Raw genomic sequence first — 20,168 nt, 5'->3', positions numbered from 1 at the left:
TCTGCTGGACAAAGGTTTTACATAGGAACAAATTGATGGGTTTAGAAGGAAGCGACAGTGGCAGTCTGATAGTTCACTCTTGTCAATGATATAAGATGACAGATGAGTAGTTAGACATTTAGATGATTTTAATCAAACTCTGGTATGGGATGTTTTTAATGAGTAGTTAGACTTATTTTTTTTATTGTTCTTATTTATGACAATTGCAATCAACATACTGTTGCACATAAAGCTCTGATGCCCATCCAACCTGGTCTGGTCCTGTGATATGTCGAGGCAGAAAAGATGTTCTTGAGATATGTCAGAATATTTGTCCAAGGCAATCAGGCCAAACAGAACTGAGGGCAGAAATAATCTTCTGTTATTTGTCAAACAGCAGAGTTCTGGAGATAGGACAAAATCAGAAATCACCATGGATATATTTTCCTGGTCCATAAAGCAAAGCTACAGAATGGGGATTTCAGACCTTCAATGATCATCATGTCAGTGTCATCTGACTCTCAGGAATTGGCAAAGAGCCATTCATGGATGGAGCAACACAGGAGTAGCTATGGCGTCGTACTCGCGACAGGAACAGATCAATCACACGAGTTAATTTAAAAGGAGAGGTTACATCGTTTTAAAATTATTCGCAACAATTCGTTGACAAAAAGAATTTTGTAGAACCAAGGCTAATCACTAGCAGGCTATTACATTGTAGGACCCCCAAGCCATGTACAAAAAGAATCTGGCTAGGTCTTTTGTTGTCCTGTCAGCAATTGAATCTGTACATGCTGTTGTATAGGTTAGTGACTTGAGAGATTCAAGTGCCCCATATGTTGAATATGTAGGAAGATCTAGACTTGGCAAAACATCCCGAAAAAATATTTGATGTATTGCAGCTGTATCTTGATCATTCTCGTGTGTAGAACAGCACATAAGCAGCAGGTGTCTTTATACTGTCTTCAGTTCTAGGTCTCACGCACTCGTCATCAAACTTGTACCATCCCTTCCCTTCTTCATGCTGCAGAAACCAACCAGCCTTGCTCATTATCAAGACATTGAAAAAGATAGTCTCAAGCTTATTTCTTGTGAATTGGGTGTACGAGAACCTTTTGAGATGAATGACCAGAACTTCCGGTAGCCTCCACAGATCTAATTTCTTCATCGCTTGTTGATGCTTTTTGCAGCATGGGCAGTACCTGAATGCAAAGCAGAGGAAAAAGTGGTCATCAGTTATGCGGCGATGCGGTGCCTGCGAGTCGGGAGCTTTTGTGTCGGACCTGATGCTGGCAGAGCCGCCGGCCCGCGCCGACGGCAATTTTCGCCGCGCCGCCGCCTTCGATGACTGATGCGGACGCCTGCGTCAGGGGCTGGGGGGGGGGGGGGGGGGGAGGGGGGCTTCGGGGTCGGCAAGCCGCCGGTGGAGTAGATAGGAGGGCGGAGTGGCGACGGAGGTGGGGGCCGGAGGAGGAAGTTCGCCGGCGATCCTGATCCGGAGCCGACAGCGATTTTCGCCGCGCCGCCGCCTGCGATGACCGAAGCGGTGCCTGCGTCGGGGGCGCAGGGGCGCGGGCGATATGCGTTTCGACGGACCTAAGGCGAAAAGATGAGAAAAAGAAATAATCCCAAGCCAAAATTACCTCTAAGCTGTATTAAAAGATTACTAATCTACCTTTTAAAATAAAGGGCCGAGATTAATTTTACTTGTAGTAGAATACTGCAAGTAGAATGCACCGGAGGGTTGCCCTAAAAAATCAGTCCATGCACAATTCACAGGTTTCCAAATCTTAGATAGCTATGAGCACACATTAAGCATGTCAAAAATCAAATCCATGGGCACCTAGGTTAAAAACTTTTTAAGAAAATATTTTTTATAAAAGAAATACTTTCTCATGCGTGCAGATGCAGTAATACTAATAGAATCCGTAAGTAAAAGTCTGAACTTTCAGATGCAGACAAGCAGTGAGTAGCAGTGACTGAAACTTGCATGTATTATTCATGTTGTGTGTTCAGGCAGAGTTGGGGATGCTCGATCGTGCGCGCCCGCACATGGCGGTCCGGCCGGGCTCGCAGCGAACATGGCGGTGTGGTGGGCAGGGGTTCGCCGTCTCAGACGAGGAAAGCGACGGCGGCGGGCGGCCGGCGACGGCGAGGGCTTGGCGAGCGGCCGCCCGGGGAGATCGTGGGCTGCTACGGCCGGATGCAACGTTTGGCCCATATTGTATGGCCCATCAAGGGGATTCGCTGTGAATAAGTTCACTTTGGTTCCCTCTATTTGTCGCCTAGTCTGATTTTCATCCCTTAATTGCAAAAGTGGGTACGACAGGTCCCCCAACTTACGAACTGTTTAAATAAGGTCCCTCGGTAGTATTTGACCCCGGTTTTGGCTGAGGTGGCACCTACATGGCTAATTTGACTCGATCTTCATCTGACGTGGCATTGACGTGGCGCTTACATGGCAATTCGATCCAAAAAACAATAAAACCTATGAGACCCACATGTCGGTTTCACACACACAATAATAAAAAAATGGTGGGGCCCACGTGGACCCCACCTATCATCCTCACTACCCCTTCTCTCTATCCTCTCTCTCCTTCTTCTCTCTATCCCTCCCTCTCTCTCTCCCTTGAGAATGGCGAGCGGCAGCGGGCGGCGCAGAGGGGCGGCGATGGAGCTGAGAGGCGGCATGCAGCTCATGCAGCATGGCGGCGGCGTCCGGGACAATGCGTGGTTGGTCGGCGGCGGCGGTGGCGGCCCCTTCATCGTCGCCAACAAGGGGCTCGAGGTCGGCGCCCCACACGCTCGTGCAGAGGTCGTGCACGCAGCGTTCGTGCGGTCCTGCGAACGCACCGGGCGCCGCGTGCAGGTACTTGCCCTTGAGCCACTTCAGCTTGTAGTACACCTTGGCTTGGTCAATGTGCGGGGAGAGGCAGCCCCTGATGGAGTCAAAGAGCGCGCCCATGTCCGGGAGGCGTGGGACATGGACGAGCGCGCGCGGAAGGTGGCGGCGCCGGCGAGGAGCACGACCTCGTCGGCGTTGCCCCAGAGCTTCTAAATGGCACCCCCGTGCTGCCCCTCGGCAGCGGGCGCGGTCACCTCGGCGGGGTCCATGAACCGCGCTGCCTGCTCCAATGTAATATCCTCAAATTTTAATCTAAAATTTGACTGCATCATGCTGGCTTTTGACTTGAATTAATCTTAATTTAGCAAAATCAAAATCCTTTTTAATCTTCATTTTTGGTTCAAGTATTACCCCTTTAAAATTCCTTTAAACCTACCCTATACCATCGTACCCAAAAATATTCTAATTACTCCCCTACCCTAAACTCTAGTGAGTTTAGCAAATTTCTTTCAAAATTTTAAATCTAGAAACCTTCTTTAAATTACCCTTATATTTGTGAGACTTAGTTATAGTAAAAAACCCTAGCAAAAACCCTTCAAAAACCCCAAGAGAAATTCTTTTCTCCTTAGGCAAATTTGTCAAATTTCTGAATTTCACTGTTCATTGCACATGAGCTGCTCGATGAAATGCCTAGTCCGGCCCTAGCAGCCCAGCATCCACCAAAATATTTGCAAAGTCTAGAATTGATCCTTGGGGGACCACACCCATCCAAAACCGTGGCCTTTCTTTGCCTTTCCACCCCTTGCCACGCTGCCTTGGTGCCCTGCGCGTCGCGCCGCAGCAGCCGCCGCGTGTCGGCTCCACGACCGCCCGCGCGTGCCCGGCCGCCTTGGCGCGCCATCCATCTGTCCGGTGCGCCTCAACCAACCGTCGTCGCACCAATCTTGTCAAGACAAATCCGGGACGGCCACCGCCACAGCTCGCCGCCGTCTGCCGCCATGCGCGCCCACCCGATGTCGACGCCGAAGCTGACTTCGGCTCTACCGAGGATGAAACCCTCCAAATTCGCCGCTCATTTAAACACAAAAGGTGTAAGTAACTTTCCCTCTCTCAACTCGAACCGAACGCCGCCGAACCAGCTATTTTACCCCTCGCCGCCGCCGCGCGTCGAGCCCGGGAGGACGCCAGCTCACCGCCGCTCGTCTTCACCCCCGGTTAAACCCAACCGTCGTCGGTAAATATCTGAACATGATCTCCCGCCACTCAATTTGCTCTTCCCTTCCCTCTCACAGCCTTTGCCATCCCTGCACCCCTTAACTCCAAGCTCATCCATGGCGGCATTGGTTTAGGGAAAATGAAGAGTTTGCTTTAGGGATTACTTTCAATTTGTCAACATTGATGTGCTTAAGGGCTTTAATAGAAAAATCAACCTCAGCAGAATTATTTCCCAAAGAGACCCCAATACGGTTTAAAGACGAACAAAAACTAAGTTGAGAAGCGGAACAAGAACTTGTAAAAGGCTCATTAGGTGTACCTTGAGGGGAAGCCAACAAGGCCAGCCTTGCCCCATAAGGGGCAAATTGATCATCCAGATTGATGGCTGCTTTCCTCTTCATCGCTTTCAACAGAGAGTCATCATCGGCCGAAGCGATGCCGAGGGCTGTCTCGGAGTTGGAACGATCACTGCGGCGTATTGGTGTCATGTGCGGCGCAAGCCCGACAGCCACTGCTTCATTGCTGCCGGTCACTGGATAGTGCGAACCAGTGTGTCCCGAAGACTTAAGAAGCATTGCCGCGGTCATCTCCTTTTCAGGCTGCGCCGACAAAACCATATCACCATCCGCTACCGTCACCACTTGCTCGTCAGCCACCTGCTCGCTGCCCGATATCTTCTTGTCGACCAAATTCGGCTTTGTCAGCCAGACAGTCGCCCATCCTGCAGCTTGTGCGTGCTCCCAAACAGGGGACTGGGAGGAGAATGAATTGGTGCATGTGTTCAATTGCTTTTACTTGAAAACTGGATTGTAATGAGGTTGACCTAAAATAGTTTAGAATCAAATTTGTCCAATAGAGCAGGCGAGCAGCAGAGTGGATGTGCCTCTAATAATTGAATAGACAAGAATGCAGCAAATTTCAAGAAAATTTTCAATGATCCACCTAGCAGCACAGCATCGTTTCACTAGACAAGTATATATACAAGATTATCCCCTCCTCCTTTTCCGGGCTTGGGACCGGCTATGTCATTAAAATCACACCTCAAGTGACATAGGCGGAGTTACCTACACACCTACGAGAAGAAGAAGAAGAAGAAGAAGAAGAAACACACAAATCATAAAAAAAAAACATGAAATACATTTCATGAGGTAAAGCAAATGCCCGCTTTTTTTTTCTTTTTTTTTGCTTAGTTTTACCTTTTTTTTATTTTTATTTTTCTTTCTTTTTTTTTTTGGATTTCTTAAATCTTCCATAGATCAGTAACTAGGTAAAGATAACAAACAAATAAGAAAGTGCCTGCACTGCCCAAATCTTCGAGATTAGCAACCTACAAAATAAACAAGCACACACAAATTAAGCATCGCTATATATAAGCAATTTGGTACTTCAATAACTTAGTTAAGGAAAATAAAATACAAGGTTGATCAGTTTTTGCAAAAAAAAAACAAGTTTTCTGGAGTTAAACCTACTAGACACAAGAAAAAAAAAGTCTAAGAAAAAGCCACATATGAACTACACATAAGCATGTAGGTAGGGCAATATACCCCGTTTATTTTATTTCTTAGGGATATAACTAAAATATTAATCAATTGGAACAAATACAAAGGCATTTAGGCAGCTTTTTATTTTCCAAACAAACCTTAGTGGCCTAGGAGCAGATGTTGGGCGCTGCCCCTTTTGTGTTCAATGTCCTGCTGCCAACAGGCTGCAGGCCGAAAATCTGTAGAATTGGGCGTTGTATCGCTTGCAAGTCTAAAATGACCGTTGTATATGCCTAATATATTGCACAGTTGAAATATTTCATGAAAAATTGACGTCTCTACTTGTTTTTACAAGATAATATGTGCTCCCTTCAATGTCTCCTTTGTACATGCATAATCTCGATACAAAACACACTTGGGTCATTGAGGGCTGAATGCAAGTAAACTGTTCTGCATCTGAACTAAATGATATTTATTTCTTGGCCCATATATCTCCTTTACTTATGCAGTTTGTGTACCAAAGGTGAAAAAATGATTCTCCCTAACTACCTCAAGTCCTTGGATGGATATCCATCATTTTATGAAAATCTTGACCACACTGAAATGGTTACATGCAGCACTAGTGAAAAAAAACAAAATCATATAGGTCATTAAACAATCAGTCAATGCACACAACATGAACAACTAAGGAAACTATCAAACGCTAGATTAGCTGCATACAACTGAAGAACAGAGGGGCAGGATGAACGTACAACCCAATGATTAGTTTATTCCAGTTGAAAAATCCCAAGCAATTAGTGTACATACCTTGTGCCATCTAAATTAATTGAGTCTCAGAGCCACTCGATGGCCTCCAGCTCATGCTCATCTCCATGGAGCTGGCGGTGTTGCTCCAGAAGCCTTGGGACCCACAGTGAAGAGATCTCCAGCATACCTTCATCCAGCCATAGCTCCTCCAAACCACCCAACTCCTCGACATGCCTCAAATTCGGGCATTCATTTACAAACAGCTCTCTCACTTGGGGAAGGTTGGAGACCCTCTCCAGTCCTTCACATCCATCAACTCGAAGGTAACCAGAGAGGAACGGGAGGTCCTCCACCGTCTTCAAGCATCTTGCGTCTCTTATAAAGAGTCTCTTCAAGTTGGTGGCCTGCTGTCCAAGCTGTGGTGGGAGAGCCCTCAGCTTGGGGCAGCCCAAAAGTTGCAACTCCTCCAGACAAGGCAGCAGCCACGACGACCTTGGAGTTGGAGACGGGGCTTCCTCCCCCTTTTGCTTCGAAGCAGCAATTCCATCCTCTCCCCCTTCCTTGGCTGCTGCAGATGCTTCCTCCTCCTGCACCTCTTCTTCTTCTTCTTCTTCTTCAACAAAGGACCACTCCTCCCAGTTGGGCATATTGTTGATGATCAACACTTCGAGCTTAGGGAAAGCAACTGCCTCTGTGGATCTGAGATTGCCCTCCCAGCAGCCAACGAATTCGGGTCCAATCTTGGTGATTGCACTTGCTCCAACAATTTTCAGGTATTTCAAGTTTGGTAGCTGTCCGATTGGTGGAAGCTGCAAGCAGGATTTGCAATCTATGAGTTTCAAATATGTCAGTGAAGATAATTGGGAAGTACTAAGCCAGGTGGGGAACTTTCGCCCAAAGAATGATTCAATCATAAGATCTTCTAAATTGCGTGGAGGAGTTAACTGCTCAAAGATCATCTCAACATTGCCAATGCCTTCCTCTGAATATGCTTCATCAGTCGGTGCAGTGCAGCATAGATTTAGTTTTTTCAAATGCTTTTTGTCAGTTAGCAACAATGCATCTGTACTGCTCCTAGGAGTTGCTCTTTCCAATTTGTTCAAGTCAAGCCGGCGTAACTGTGAAAGATGAGATAACTCCTGCAAGTTCCATCCGTCTTGCATTTTAGTATTGTCACTTCCACCACCAATAGGAAATCCTTCTAAATCATTGAGGAATTGTAGTCTTCCTATCCCTCTTGGAACCTTATTTATTGATGTAAAATCAATACCAAGCCGCCTTAAATTGCATAACCGAGTGATTGCACTAGGCAAACTGTGCAAAGATTTACACCTCTGTAAGTGTAACATCTGGAGATTTTTTAGAGCACCAATAGACTCTGGAACACTGGATATGAGGGTTCCATCAAGATCAAGTAAACGTAGATGAATTAAATTTCCAAGACAATCTGGTATTTTTTCCACAAGTAAGTCAGTCAGATCCAAAACACGAAGATACACAAATCTCATGAAAAATGTCTTCTCAATTCCCAGTGGGTTTTGTTGGGTTCTAAAAGTTCTCAACTTAATCTCCTCCTTACCCATGCTAGGTATGACAACCATATCTTTCTCGGTGACAACTAAAATGCGTCGCAGTTTACACATGTTATTATCCACCAATGATGTTGGATCTCCAATATAACATTCTTCTCTTGATATATAACAAGCAAGTTGCCTTAAGAGATCATGCATTTTGCATATACTCTGATCAAAAGATGTGTCAACTGGTTGGAGGAGATTTCTATTTATTAGCTCATAGTAGTATTCTTCTGCTGTATCTTCTAGTAATCGATCTTTGTGCACTTCTACAAAGCCTTCGGCAACCCACATCCTGATAAGGTAATCACGGTGAATGGTCCAGTCTTCAGGATATACAATACAATAAAGAAAGCATTGCTTTAAATGCTGTGGTAAATCATCATAGCTCAGATACAGAGCACCTCTTATTTCCTTAGGAAGTTTAGCCATGGACCAAATGTTATTAGCTAAAATCCTTCTCCATTCGTTCTCCGTTTTATCTTTGCTTGCTAAAACTCTAGCAATAACCTTGATTGCAAGAGGTAGCCCACCACATTTCTGAACAATCTCAATCCCTGTGTCTCGCAGATTTTGCACTTCTTTCTCGTCCTCAATGTTAATGCTCTTCCAGAGTAGCTCCCAACCAACAGCTGGTGACATTAAGTCGACACAATGGGGTTCCTCAACCCCAATTTCTCTAGCGACAATATCTTGCCGAGTAGTTATCAAAATTATTCCTGAGGTTGCAGCATATAGTGGAATTCGTAGTAGATTGGTCCATACATCAGACTGCCATACATCATCCAACACAAGAAAATAACTCTTGTCTTTAATGGCCGATTCAATCTTGCTTTATAGCTCGCCAACTGATTCTTCTTGTTTGTATTGAACGTCGATGGTTCTAAGTAGTTGTCCCAAAACAGAGGCTGGGGAGTAGTCCTGAGAAACACAGATCCATGCATGTTTGTCGAAGCTTCGTTTTAATTTCTGATCATTGAATACTTTCTGAGCAAGTGTTGTCTTTCCGATTCCCCCTGTTCCAATAATAGCAAGCTTGTAAGCCTTCTTTTCCTTGTGTGTAAGCACCTGGCTCACCAATTTTCTAGAAGCGTGTAATATCTCTTTCCCCACAAGGTTGGGTTCAACAATTTGAGAACTTTTTCTCAATTCTGATGTTGAAACTGTATGAGATGACTGTGTATTCTCAAGTGTTGCAAATATTTTATCCTTTGCTATTTCCTCTAATTTTCGGTTCAGGCTTCTAATTTTATCACCAATCTCATGGCGAACCCGAATATTGGAAAAGCATGAGAGAGGTGAAAGCCCACCGCATGCAGTTGTTTTTCTTGGTGAAGAAGAATGGCCATTTAATAGCTTGCTTCCTTCAAAACTAGCCAAATCGATAATGTCATCAGCGTCATACATAGCATCTTTTAGCCAAGAAACCCAATTGTGTACTGCTGAGTCTTCCATGCCCCTTCGCTCAGCATCACTGATAAAGCACTGTATTTGTTTCATTCTTTTCTGCAGTTTTCTGAGTTCTTCTTCTACACCTAAAATTAGGATTGCCTCCTCTGTAATGATGCCTTGCAACTTGTTTACGCATGATCCAATCAAAGAACCCAATATGGTTGCCATAGAGAAACTCGTTGATGGTGATGCACCAAAATTTCTAAGTAAATTACTTATGAGAATTACACGATCTGAAAATGGACAAAAGTTCAATCAGTTTCAGAGTATCTGGAATAATGGGGTTACATTTCGGTAAGGTTTTTAATAAGTTGTTTTGCCATGAGTTTTGAGCCAGTTAGCATACTGAAGCTAAAGACCTGGAATAATGGGGTTACATTTCGGGTAAGCTTCTTGGGTTAAAGGTAAACGAGGAGAAAGAAGTAACCGGAAACAAGTTGAGGGGTTTTACTCAAGTATATTGCATGCAAATCTTACCTTATGGAGTGATAATTCAGCATGAAAAGACATAAGTCACGTAACAGAAGTTTGCTCTGTCCCATCTGCTTTAGATACTCGACAGACTCAGATTAGTGAAGATCAAAAGAAACTGAGTGGATACGCCAAGTGTAGAAAGGATTTCAGAACATTATAAGCCAGTCATCAAGAGAGAACCACTGATTGTGCTGCTACAACTGCAGAAAGGGGAGAGATGAAAATAACAGGTGAAGTGTATAGTATGCTAATTATACCGATGTAGAACTTGAATGATTCAGAAGGTTAACTAGAAGGATCAATGGGATAATACCAAAAATACAGGTGATGTGTTGACATCCACCGACGGGAGAGTGTCTGCTACAAGGAGATATCAGTATATATGTGTTTATTCAGATGAAGCAGATTTTCCTTCCTAGCAGACCTCGTCTCAATCGATCACAGTGCAGACAGAAATAGACGCGACTGATCCTGATCAAACACCGTGCCTGCAATCAAAACGAGCATTTACAGATTATCTTAAGGAAACAAAGGAAGTAAATTCAGCTATATGTCTTGAGCTTACCCACAGCTGGTAGAAATGCAGTACAAGAATGCCACACACACAACAGTGGAACAAAGCAACAGTACTGCAGGAGGGAGTGGTAAGACCTTGCATATATTGCATAGCTAGCTGAACATTCAGACTAGACAAGTGCTGAACCACTCTTTTCTTTTATCTTTCCCACGTTAATACCGCTGACCCAATTTTGAGTTATTGTCCACTTGTCTATGCTCCACAACCCAACGTTTTTGTGCATGTCCACTTGTCTAGTCGATGTGATTAGTTCACAGTTTACTTCCATGTGATTGATCTACAGTTTACTTCTACTCCCTCCGTCCCAAAAAAAGACAAACCCTGGGTTTGCGTGTCCAACTTTGACTGTTCATCTTATATGAAATTTTTTTATAATTCGTATTTTCATTGTTGTAGATGATAAAACATGATTAATATTTTATGCGTGACTTGTCTTTTTAATTTTATTCATAATTTTTTCAAATAAGACAGACGGTCAAACGTTGGACACGGAAACCAGGGTTTGTCTTTTTTTTTTTTTTTGGACGGAGAGAGTATGTGATTACTTTACTGTTGGCTTCAAGATTCCATGATGTGGAACTAGTCAACTAGCTGCGCCCTTGAATTAGAAAAAAAAAACAGATAGAGAAGGAAGGACACACATGCTTCAGTTTTGTTTCCTCTCTGTCATGGGATTATGGCATCTCATACTCTTGTTGACAAAGTAAACATATACCAATTCATTTTTTTTGATAATGGAATAAACATCCCGGCCTTTGCTCATCAGAGCTACAGCCAATTATTACAAAGTCTCACTCAAACAAAGGGCGTAGTACAAATAGAAATAAACACACCCAACAAAATAAAAAGAGCAAACCAAGATAAGGAGTACACATTTATTTAAGTCTGTTTGTGAATCTCCATCCATAGTTTGCAAAGAGTTGCATAACCGTTGTCTCAAGTTTACGACATGCAACCTTTATAAGCTCTCCATCATCTTCACACTTTTACAGCTACGCCCAAAACCGGAGCCAATATGTTGTCTTGAATATTACCTGCATATATGAGATAGATGGTGATTTATCAAAAACCATATCATTCCTACTCAACCACAGAGCCCAACATATAGCAGATGCTGCTACAAGTATGAGTTTCCTCGTCTTCTTGTCTAACCCCCAAAAGCCAACCATCAAACATATTAGATACTTCATCCGTTTCACAATGTAAATCATTCTAGCATTTTCCACATTTATATTGATGTTAATAATTTTAGACATATATCTATCTAGATTCATTAACATCAATATAAATGTGGGAAATGTTAGAATGACTTATATTATGAAACGGAGGGAGTATATAATATCGCGGAGCTCCGGCGAGCGGCTGCCATGGCGGCCGGAAGCAACGTAGGCCCGTATTATATGGGCCATCAAGGCATTCCAGTTAATTTATGGGCCGGGACGATACTACGGGGACATGCGGCCCGTCAGCACAGGGCAGGAGCAAAGTGAGGCCCAAAGTGTATGGGCTGTCAAAGGGGGCGATATTTGGACTTTGGACCCTTTCACAGCCCATCGTGCTGCAAGTGAACTATTTTATGGGCCATCAAGGGGTTTGCGATTAACGTGTGGGCTCTAATTAATGGGCCGGGATATCTGAAGGACGCCTAAGCATTGGAGGATCATTTTCGAATAAGCCCTCGGATTATCTCGTATTGTCGTTGGAAAAAGGGCGCGTGGGCCGCCGACGGCGACGGCGGCGCTCCGGCGAGTGGCGAGGTTGATGGTGGAGAATGGAGCTGCCGTTGCTGCGGGCGAGCTCTCCGATGAGTCAGCGAGTGAGGTACATCGTGGAGCACCTGGTACGGCCGTCCAACCCCCCACCTCGGCGATGGCGCCGGGGAGCGGAGGCGGAGATGGAGGCGGAGATGGAGAGCGGAGGCGGAGATGGAGAGCGGCGATGGCGCCTGATATGCCGACGGAGGAGAAGTTGGAGCGCTCCATGGGCCCCTTGGCCGCCACGGCGCCCGGGGTCAACGGCGCGGCCTCTTCCTCTTCCTCGAGTTCAACCCAGGTACGTGACGCCTCCCTCCCTTCCTCTCTTCTCGTCGCTGGATAGATGAATTTCGCCACAGCTTTGATTGCGTTGCGATGCATTTGCGATTCAGTTCAGGGGAAGGATAATTTCTACTTCAGTTGTTAATTACCCGGAACAGATGATATGAAACTAGAGCACTGAACTGAAATAACTGGACACAAAACTCGATTCTGATTTCAGAGTCCATAAGAGGGTTGATGATTTGGGAGTGAACTCTAAAGCATAGAAGAGTTTTCACCTCCACCAGCAACTCAATCTGCTGTTAATCGCAGTTGGCATTTGAAATTTTGCATTTACAATTTTAGCCATATTTATGTGTACAGAAACCATTTTGTGGCAAGAACTCGAGTTCTGAATCCTGTACAGGAGATGTAGCAGACAAGCCATTGCTATTAGAGCAGATTGCAATGGGAAAAATTAGGAAAACAGCTTACATGGAACATTAGGAAGGTTGAAGTATCCAAAAGGGATACTGGTCAGCATCCCCCTGCATAACACATGAATGCATCAAAACTACAGTTAATTCAACAATATGGAATAACAAGGGAAAAAGCTTGGGTATTGGTCATAATATCTCTCCTGATGACAGAGTAACAAGCTGTTCTGTTCAGTGTTTAAATGGAAAAGGATGGACCCGATAAAAAACGATGTTGGATAATGGAAGGACTGATTTTCTTTTCTGTTCATCAAGATATACATGGATTTTGTGGTCCTTAAGCATCATCTGGTGGAGGAAAAAGGGCCTTGCACGCAATCATTGCTGATGTGAAATTCAGTTAAGGTAGGCTGTAACCATCAGGGAGACTAAATTTGCTGAATATACACACAGTCAGTCTGGTACTCCTACCATCTACCCATTGATCCATTCATTGATTCCTGCTCAATATAAGGTTGATGTGCTGATAATGAGCTGCATGGAAGTTGCAGAACCTAATAGAAGATTACCGGAACAAACTAAAAGTACAGTTATGTAGTTCTTATACTGCCATTTCTTTGGGATTATTGTCATATCTGTAATATCCGATATTACAAAGTACTAGATCCTTTCATCCTCAAGACCGAGATCTAGTAAAGCAAAAGATATATATCTATGTACACAATAGCATGCCAAAAAATGGGCGCAATCTGAATCCAGAGTATATAAAATCACATACCTTGCATCAAACAACCGAAGTGTCCAAATAATTTTGGCATCCATACATTATCACTATGTCCAATTGTAGACATCAAGATCCTCTCCATGACATTGCCGGCACTGCTGTTGAAGCCCTTGCACCCACAATGTAGAGACCTCATGCATATCCTCATAAAGCCACAACTGCTCCAAAGTGCCCAACTCCTCAACAAGTCTCAAGTTTGGACAATCTTGCACGCGCAGCTCTCGCACTTGAGGAAGGTTAGAGACTTTCTCCAGGGCTTGACATGTCGCAATCAAAAGCGTCTCAGAGAGGAGGGGGAAGTTCTCCACCACCTTCAGGCTGCTTACCCATCTTAGCTCTATCTCCTTCAGACTGTTAATCTGTGCAAGCTGCCGTGGAAGAGCCTTCAGCTTTGGGCAGCCAGAAAGTTCCAACCTCCTCAACCGTGACAGTATCTGCATCCTTGGAGGTAAGGTTTTCTCTTTTGGCATTGCAGAATCTCCATCATCAACCCTTTCCTTAGCAGTTGACGTTGCTTCATCAATAAAGAACCACTCTTCCCAGTTGGGCATATCTCGTATGAGCAACTCTTCAAGCTTGGGGAAAGCAACTGTTCGTCCAAGATTACTCACCCTGCGGCCAGCAAATTCGGGTCCAATAATGGTAACTGCAGCTGCTCCCTCAATTTTTAGATATTTCAAATTGGGTAGCTGCCCAACTGGTGGAAGATGCATACAGAATTTGCACTTGAAGAGGTGCAAGGATTTTACATAAGCCAAATGGGTAGAATCTATCCAGAAGGGATACTGGCGACCGAAGAATTTAACAATAGCAAGATCTTCCTGGTTGCATGGCGGAATTAGCTGCTCAAAGATCTTCTCAATATTGCCGAAATCTTTTTCTGTGTATGGTTCATCTGTACGTTCAGTACACCATAGATACAAAAATTTCAGAAACCCTTTGTCTGTTAGCAGTGGGTAAGTAGTACTGTAAGCTGCTCTTTCCAATTTAATCATATGAAGCCGCCTTAGCTGGTAAAGATGAGCCAACTCTTCCAAGTTCCATCCATCTTGCATTTTAGTATTACTACTGCCACCATAGACTGGAAACCCTTCTACATCATTGAGAAATTCCAATTTGCCAATCCCTTTCGGAACTTGATCTATCGGTGAATAATTGAGGCCAAGGCGCCTTAAATTGCACAGTTGGGTGATCGCTGAAGGAAGACTGTTCAATATTTGAAGATTTTTTAGGTTGCCAATAGACTCTGGAAGACAAGATACATTGGTACCATCAAGATCAAGCAAACGTAGATGGATCAAATTCCCGATGCAACGTGGGATGCTTGGTACAAATGAATCAGTCAAATCTAAGACGCGAAGATAAGGAAATCTCTTGAAAAATGAGTTATCAACTCTGAGTGTTTTCTCATAAGAAGTTTTCCAAGTCCTTACTTTACATTGCACCTTGTCCATGCTAGGTAACATTGCCATGTTCTTATCTGTGACGACTGAAACACGTCGAAGTTTAGACACAGTGTTACCTACCAATGATTCTGGGTTTCCAACAAAACTTTCTTCCCTTGACAAATAACAAGCAAGCTGCCTTAAAAGATCATGCATTTTGCAGCTGCTGTGGTCATAATATAAACCATCGGGTTGAAGAAGGTTCCGGTGGATCAGCTCATAGTAATACTCGTCTGCTGTTTCTTCTAGTAGTTGACCTCCGTGGTCCTCTATAAAGCCTTCAGCGATCCACATCCTTGTAAGATCATCACGGTAAATGTTTGCATCTTCAGGATATACACTACAATAAAGAAAGCATTGCTTCAAATGACGTGGTAACTCATCGTAACTCAGATATAAAGCACCTCTCAAATCATTAGGAAGGTTGTTCATGAACCAAGCATTTTTGCTCAATATTTTTTTCCATTCGTTCTCTGTTTGTTCTTTACTCGCTAACACTCTAGCAATAACCTTGATTGCAAGAGGAAGGCAACCACATTTGCGAACGATCTCAATCCCAACATCCTGCAGAGTTTGCAATTCTATGCTTTCACTGATATTCATGCTCTTCCAAAGTAGCTCCCATCCTACATCGGTTGACATCAAATCAACTCGATAAGTATGGTCCACTCCAATTTCTAAGGCAACAATATTATTTCTAGTTGTTATGAGAATTGTTCCCGTTTCGGCAGCATGCAATGGAATTCTTAATAAATTTTCCCATGCGTCAGATTGCCACATGTCATCCAACACAAGTAAAAAATTTGTCTCCTTAATTGCTATTTCAAGCTTGCTCTGGAGCTCTCCAATTGATTCATCTTGATCATGATGAACTTCCATAATTCGAAGAAGTTCTCTCAAAAGAGAAGCTTCAGAGTACACTTTGGAAACACAAACCCAGGCTTTTTTGTTGAAACTTCCTTTTATTTTTCTATCATTGTATATTTTCTGAGCTAATGTTGTCTTACCAACTCCCCCAGTCCCAACAATTGCAAGCTTATAAAGTTTTCTCCCCTTATGTTCAAGCACTAAATCTACCATTTTTCTGCAGGCATGTATGATCTCCTTGCCAACAATGTTGGGCTCAAGTAGGTGGGAACTTTTTCTCACTCTCAATACCGAACTGCTTCCAGTAGGAACCGTACTCTTGAGTGTCAAAAATACTCTGTCCTTCGAAATGTTTTCTATCTTCCTGTTGAGACTTCTAATCTTCACAGCAACCTCATGACTTGCTTGAACATTAGAAAAGCAAGTGGAAATTGACAGGCCAGTGCAAGCAATTGACTTCCTTGATGACGATGAAGGATGATCAGTTAGTAGAATGCTTCCCTTAAATCTAGCCAAGTCAATAATATCATCAACATCATATAGAACTTCTCTTAGCTGACCAAGCCAATTGTCAACTGCTGACTCTTCCATCCTCCTTGCCTCAGCATCACTAATACAACAATGTATGAGTTCAGTCTTCCGCTGCAACTCTGCGAGCTCTTCTTGTATCCCTAGAATAAGTATCACCTCTTCAGTAATAATCTCTTTCAACTTATTGGCACATGATCCAACCAAAGAATCTAATATGGTTGCCATAGGAAAAATCAGCAAGGGAGATCCACTTTTAACGTTTCAGAAAGTGACAGCATTGTAGGTTGGCAAGGAATGCACGATATCTGTTAGCATGATCTGAAAAATATATAATGTTCACTAAAACTTTTGTATTGATAAAATAGACATCCATGGGTATAACTACTGAATTGCCATTTATATTAATACAATAATTAGCTTATCATACTTAAACTAAAGTTCTAGGGACAAATCATGCACAGTATGAGGTACATAACCAACACTAAAAAGTATTACTACATTCTTATCATGTGAGGTATTCATAGAAGTATGTTTTTTTTTTCTGTGTAGTGTAGTGTATCTACTCTTAAAATGGGACTACAACTAAAGAATGGTGCATCTTTTACAATTACATAATTGTATATAGGACTGGTGAGAATAAGACTAACTAATTAACAGCAAACAATACTCACATGTTCACTTCAGTTTGGCATAAAACGGTAGCAGAAACAAAGCAACAATTGGAGTGTAAGAATTAGAAGCAGAACAAATTCTATGAGACTGAAGGTGGTGGAGACGCTGGCCTGAGTACAGCGAGCATCGCCACCTTTGTTGCAGTTGCTTCTGCCGGCAAGCCCGCCATGGATGGATCAGGGCAAAGCTAGCACTGAGACCAGTGGTAAATTGAGGGAAGCCGGTGGAGAACTTACGGAAACAAAAATTACACAACACAGAGAAGTAAAGTAGCAATACCAGACAAAGGGAGCAACTTATTATACCTTGTATGAAGCCATGAATTGAGCTTGCAGCAGCGATGCTCCTTCTCTATTCAATGAAATTGGCAGCTTGCCGGTTTGTTCAAAAAAAAAAAAAAAAGCTTGCAGCAGCGATGAGTTTCTGCTGCTACTATAGTACCATGTGCCTCGATCCTCTTGTTTCTTTTCTAGCATAAGAATATAAGTATGCTTATGTTACTTTCTGGTTGTGACGAGACAATGGCTTATTGTCCTCACACGATAGCTGCAGATATAGAAAATTAAGGTAGACTCGTATACGTTACTATTGCATCCTTGTCCCTAGACTGATTACTGGAATCTTATGTGCTGGTTCAGAAGTTGACCGTTCACTAACATCGGCCAGAAACCACATGACGATTCCCTTTCTAAGATTTCAGTTAAAGTTTGACCTTTCCTAAAAAAACGAGTTACAGGTCGACTATAGAACATTCTGAAAACTGAATCATTTTTAAACTGAATATAACCTTATATACCCGTTCTGAAAAGGTCAAATCAAGTTTAGAACTACAAACTTTACTAAGGGGCGGCACCACAGCTCCTCATGTTCTGGCTGTCCGGCTGTAGCACTCCTTGAGCTGCTGGGCAGTGATCTCCATTTCGGGATATACAAAGAGAAAATTTTATTGATCAGTGTAGACGGTTTCTTCGAAATTTTGTTCTCATAAACCATGTTAATCCTTGTTTCCGTAGCATCCTGCATTCAGTACTACCTCCATCTTATTTTAAGTGCAGTTGTGGATTTGTGTGTCCGTCTTATTTGAATTTTTTTATGAGTAGTGTTTTTATTATTATTAGATGACAAAACATGAATAGTACTTTATGAGTGAATTATTTTTAAATTTTTCAAATAAGACAGATGGTCAAACATTGTACACGGAAATCCACAACTGCACTTAAAATGGGACAGAGTATTTTTTTAGATAATGGAAGCTTTATTAAGACTCAGTTAAATACACCATAAATGGGACAGAGTATAAAACTGAATTCTGTCATCTGAATAAATAAGTTATGTGCAGAACACCATAGCTTACAAAACATCGGCAAGCGTCTGACATGGGATCGTCAAGTTCAGTAAAGTATATTTGTAGAGTGCTTCTCAATCCCCAAATAGTGCTAGCCCAATCCATTGCAAAGGAGAACACTACGTTAGTACATTTTAAGTCAAGCTCAGGACATAATCTGAATTTTTGAATGCTACAGACAAACAAACAAGCACAAACTGAACATTTAACAACTCAGTCTTCTTGGAAACCTTTCTTCCAGTTTGGACTTTACGATCCCTCTGCAAATTTTTCAGGTTTGCTGGGTGGACATCTTGAAGGGAATGGCGGCAGAGGCGACACTCTGGCGTCAAGCGAACTCAGCCGTCCCTGCTCTGATCTTCAGAAGAGATTTCGGTAGCCAAAACAGACCGCGAGACATAGGCCTTTGATTTTGTGCTTTGTATCCTGTCTCAGTCCCCTGCTGTTGTTCATTTCATTGTAAATAACTCATATTTCTCTTAATGGAAAAAATGCGCTCCTTGCGTATTCCCAAAAAAATTTCTCAGGTTTGCACCAGGTACTGTGGTACCTTGAAGATATTATCTGATCTGAATCTGTGAATGCTACAGACAAACAAATTGGAACAGACTGACGAACTCATCCTCTATCGATTGGGATGCCTCTGCAAATTCGCACTTGGTACCCGCTGAACTTGTTCGATCTGAAAGAGGAGATGGAAAGACCCTAAGCCCGCAGAAGACTCGAAGAACCTACCCCAAGTCGTCGCCGTTCCTTCGCTTCTCGTCGCTCAGGTTAGATGAAATTCGCCAAACACCGTTGATTGTTTTATGCGCCAGTCATGCATGGGAAGAATAATTTGTACCCGAAAATCGAAATGGTTGAGATGAAACTAGAGCACTGAACTAGTGAACTGAAATACTGAATAAGTGAAGAGTACAAGAATGAACACTAAGCTAGATTCCAATTTAATAGTCCATGAGAGGTTGAAGATTTGGGGAGTGAAGTTTTAAGCGTCAGAATTGAACGTCTATGAACATACTGTAGTGATCAAATGCCATCAGGTAAAACGTTGATAAGAGATAAGTGAGTGAAACTGGAAGTGCAATTAGAACTTCTGACAAGCCACACTGCTCTTCAGATACAATACAAGAGCCATATTACACCTCCATCAGCTACTCTCAACTGCTATTAATCTCTGATGGCCCTTATAATTTTACCTAGAATTATGTGTACACTGTATAGAAATCAGTTTGAGACAACAACTCGAGCTATGAATCAGGGAAGGCATTGCTAGTAGAACAGAATACAGTGTGAAAAATTAGGAAGGTTCAAGTATCGAAGAAGAGCACTGGTTAACATCCCCTGCAGACCATATGAAGGCATCAAAATTACGGTTAAATTGAAGAATTTAGTGGGACAGCTATGAGGAAAGCTAAGGCACTGGTCATCACATCTGTCCTGAACCAATTCTGATGACTCACAAGTTGTTCTGTTCAGTGTTTAAATGTAGAATGATGAATTCAATAAAAAAACAAAGGTGGATAACGGAGGGAAAGATTTTGTTTTCTGTTTCTGAAGATATACATGCATTTCGCAGCATGGTGGGGGAGAAAAAGCCTTGCAGACAATCATTACAGATGCAAAATTCAGTCAAGATGTGCTGTATCTAATCAGAGAGACTCAATATAGTCCATGACTCAATTTGCCTAACAGATACACTGTCAGTCTGGTACTCCTATCATCCCT

General features: G+C 42.9%; 2 protein-coding genes, 1 long non-coding RNA gene and 1 pseudogene across 4 annotated transcripts; 1 reads left to right on the top strand and 3 right to left on the bottom strand.

Moving 5' to 3' along the window:
• Positions 1-537: 537 nt before the first annotated feature.
• On the bottom strand, positions 538-1,357 carry LOC127754123 (uncharacterized). The gene is made up of 3 exons (XR_008012770.1): positions 1,263-1,357; positions 1,092-1,181; positions 538-1,003 (listed from the first exon to the last, which is right to left on the bottom strand). It is a non-coding gene; the product is annotated as an uncharacterized LOC127754123 (long non-coding RNA).
• A 3,847-nt stretch (positions 1,358-5,204) lies between these two features.
• On the bottom strand, positions 5,205-9,664 carry LOC127754095 (putative disease resistance protein RGA1; annotated as a pseudogene).
• Positions 9,665-11,139: 1,475 nt separating this feature from the next.
• On the bottom strand, positions 11,140-16,648 carry LOC127754099 (putative disease resistance protein RGA3). The gene is made up of 2 exons (XM_052279561.1): positions 12,855-16,648; positions 11,140-11,378 (listed from the first exon to the last, which is right to left on the bottom strand). The coding sequence occupies exon 1, from the start codon at positions 16,646-16,648 to the stop codon at positions 13,628-13,630; it is 3,021 nt and encodes a 1,006-aa protein (XP_052135521.1). The 3' UTR covers positions 11,140-11,378; positions 12,855-13,627.
• Positions 12,019-18,949, top strand: LOC127754118 (uncharacterized). 2 transcript variants are annotated; one of them, XM_052279585.1, is made up of 3 exons: positions 12,019-12,396; positions 16,116-16,156; positions 18,716-18,949. In XM_052279585.1, the coding sequence occupies exons 1-3, from the start codon at positions 12,106-12,108 to the stop codon at positions 18,735-18,737; spliced, it is 354 nt and encodes a 117-aa protein (XP_052135545.1). In that variant the 5' UTR covers positions 12,019-12,105; the 3' UTR covers positions 18,738-18,949. The 2 variants fall into 2 exon arrangements, with proteins under 2 accessions (XP_052135545.1, XP_052135544.1); XM_052279584.1 differs by lacking the exon at positions 16,116-16,156.
• Positions 18,950-20,168: the final 1,219 nt, after the last annotated feature.

This window comes from Oryza glaberrima, chromosome 11 (genome assembly GCF_000147395.1).
Source record: "Oryza glaberrima chromosome 11, OglaRS2, whole genome shotgun sequence".
NCBI lineage: Eukaryota > Viridiplantae > Streptophyta > Magnoliopsida > Poales > Poaceae > Oryza > Oryza glaberrima.
The sequence above is the reverse complement of the archived record's forward strand: the minus strand, read 5'-3'. Positions and strand labels throughout refer to the sequence as shown.

Coding starts and splice junctions, on each gene's coding strand:
- LOC127754118 (XM_052279584.1), top strand. CDS start 12,106: ATGGTGGAGAATGGAGCTGCCGTTGCTGCGGGCGAGCTCTCCGATGAG. Junction 12,397..18,715: donor CTTCCTCGAGTTCAACCCAG/GTACGTGACGCC, acceptor CAAATTTTTCAG/GTTTGCTGGGTGGACATCTT.
- LOC127754099 (XM_052279561.1), bottom strand. CDS start 16,648: ATGGCAACCATATTAGATTCTTTGGTTGGATCATGTGCCAATAAGTTG.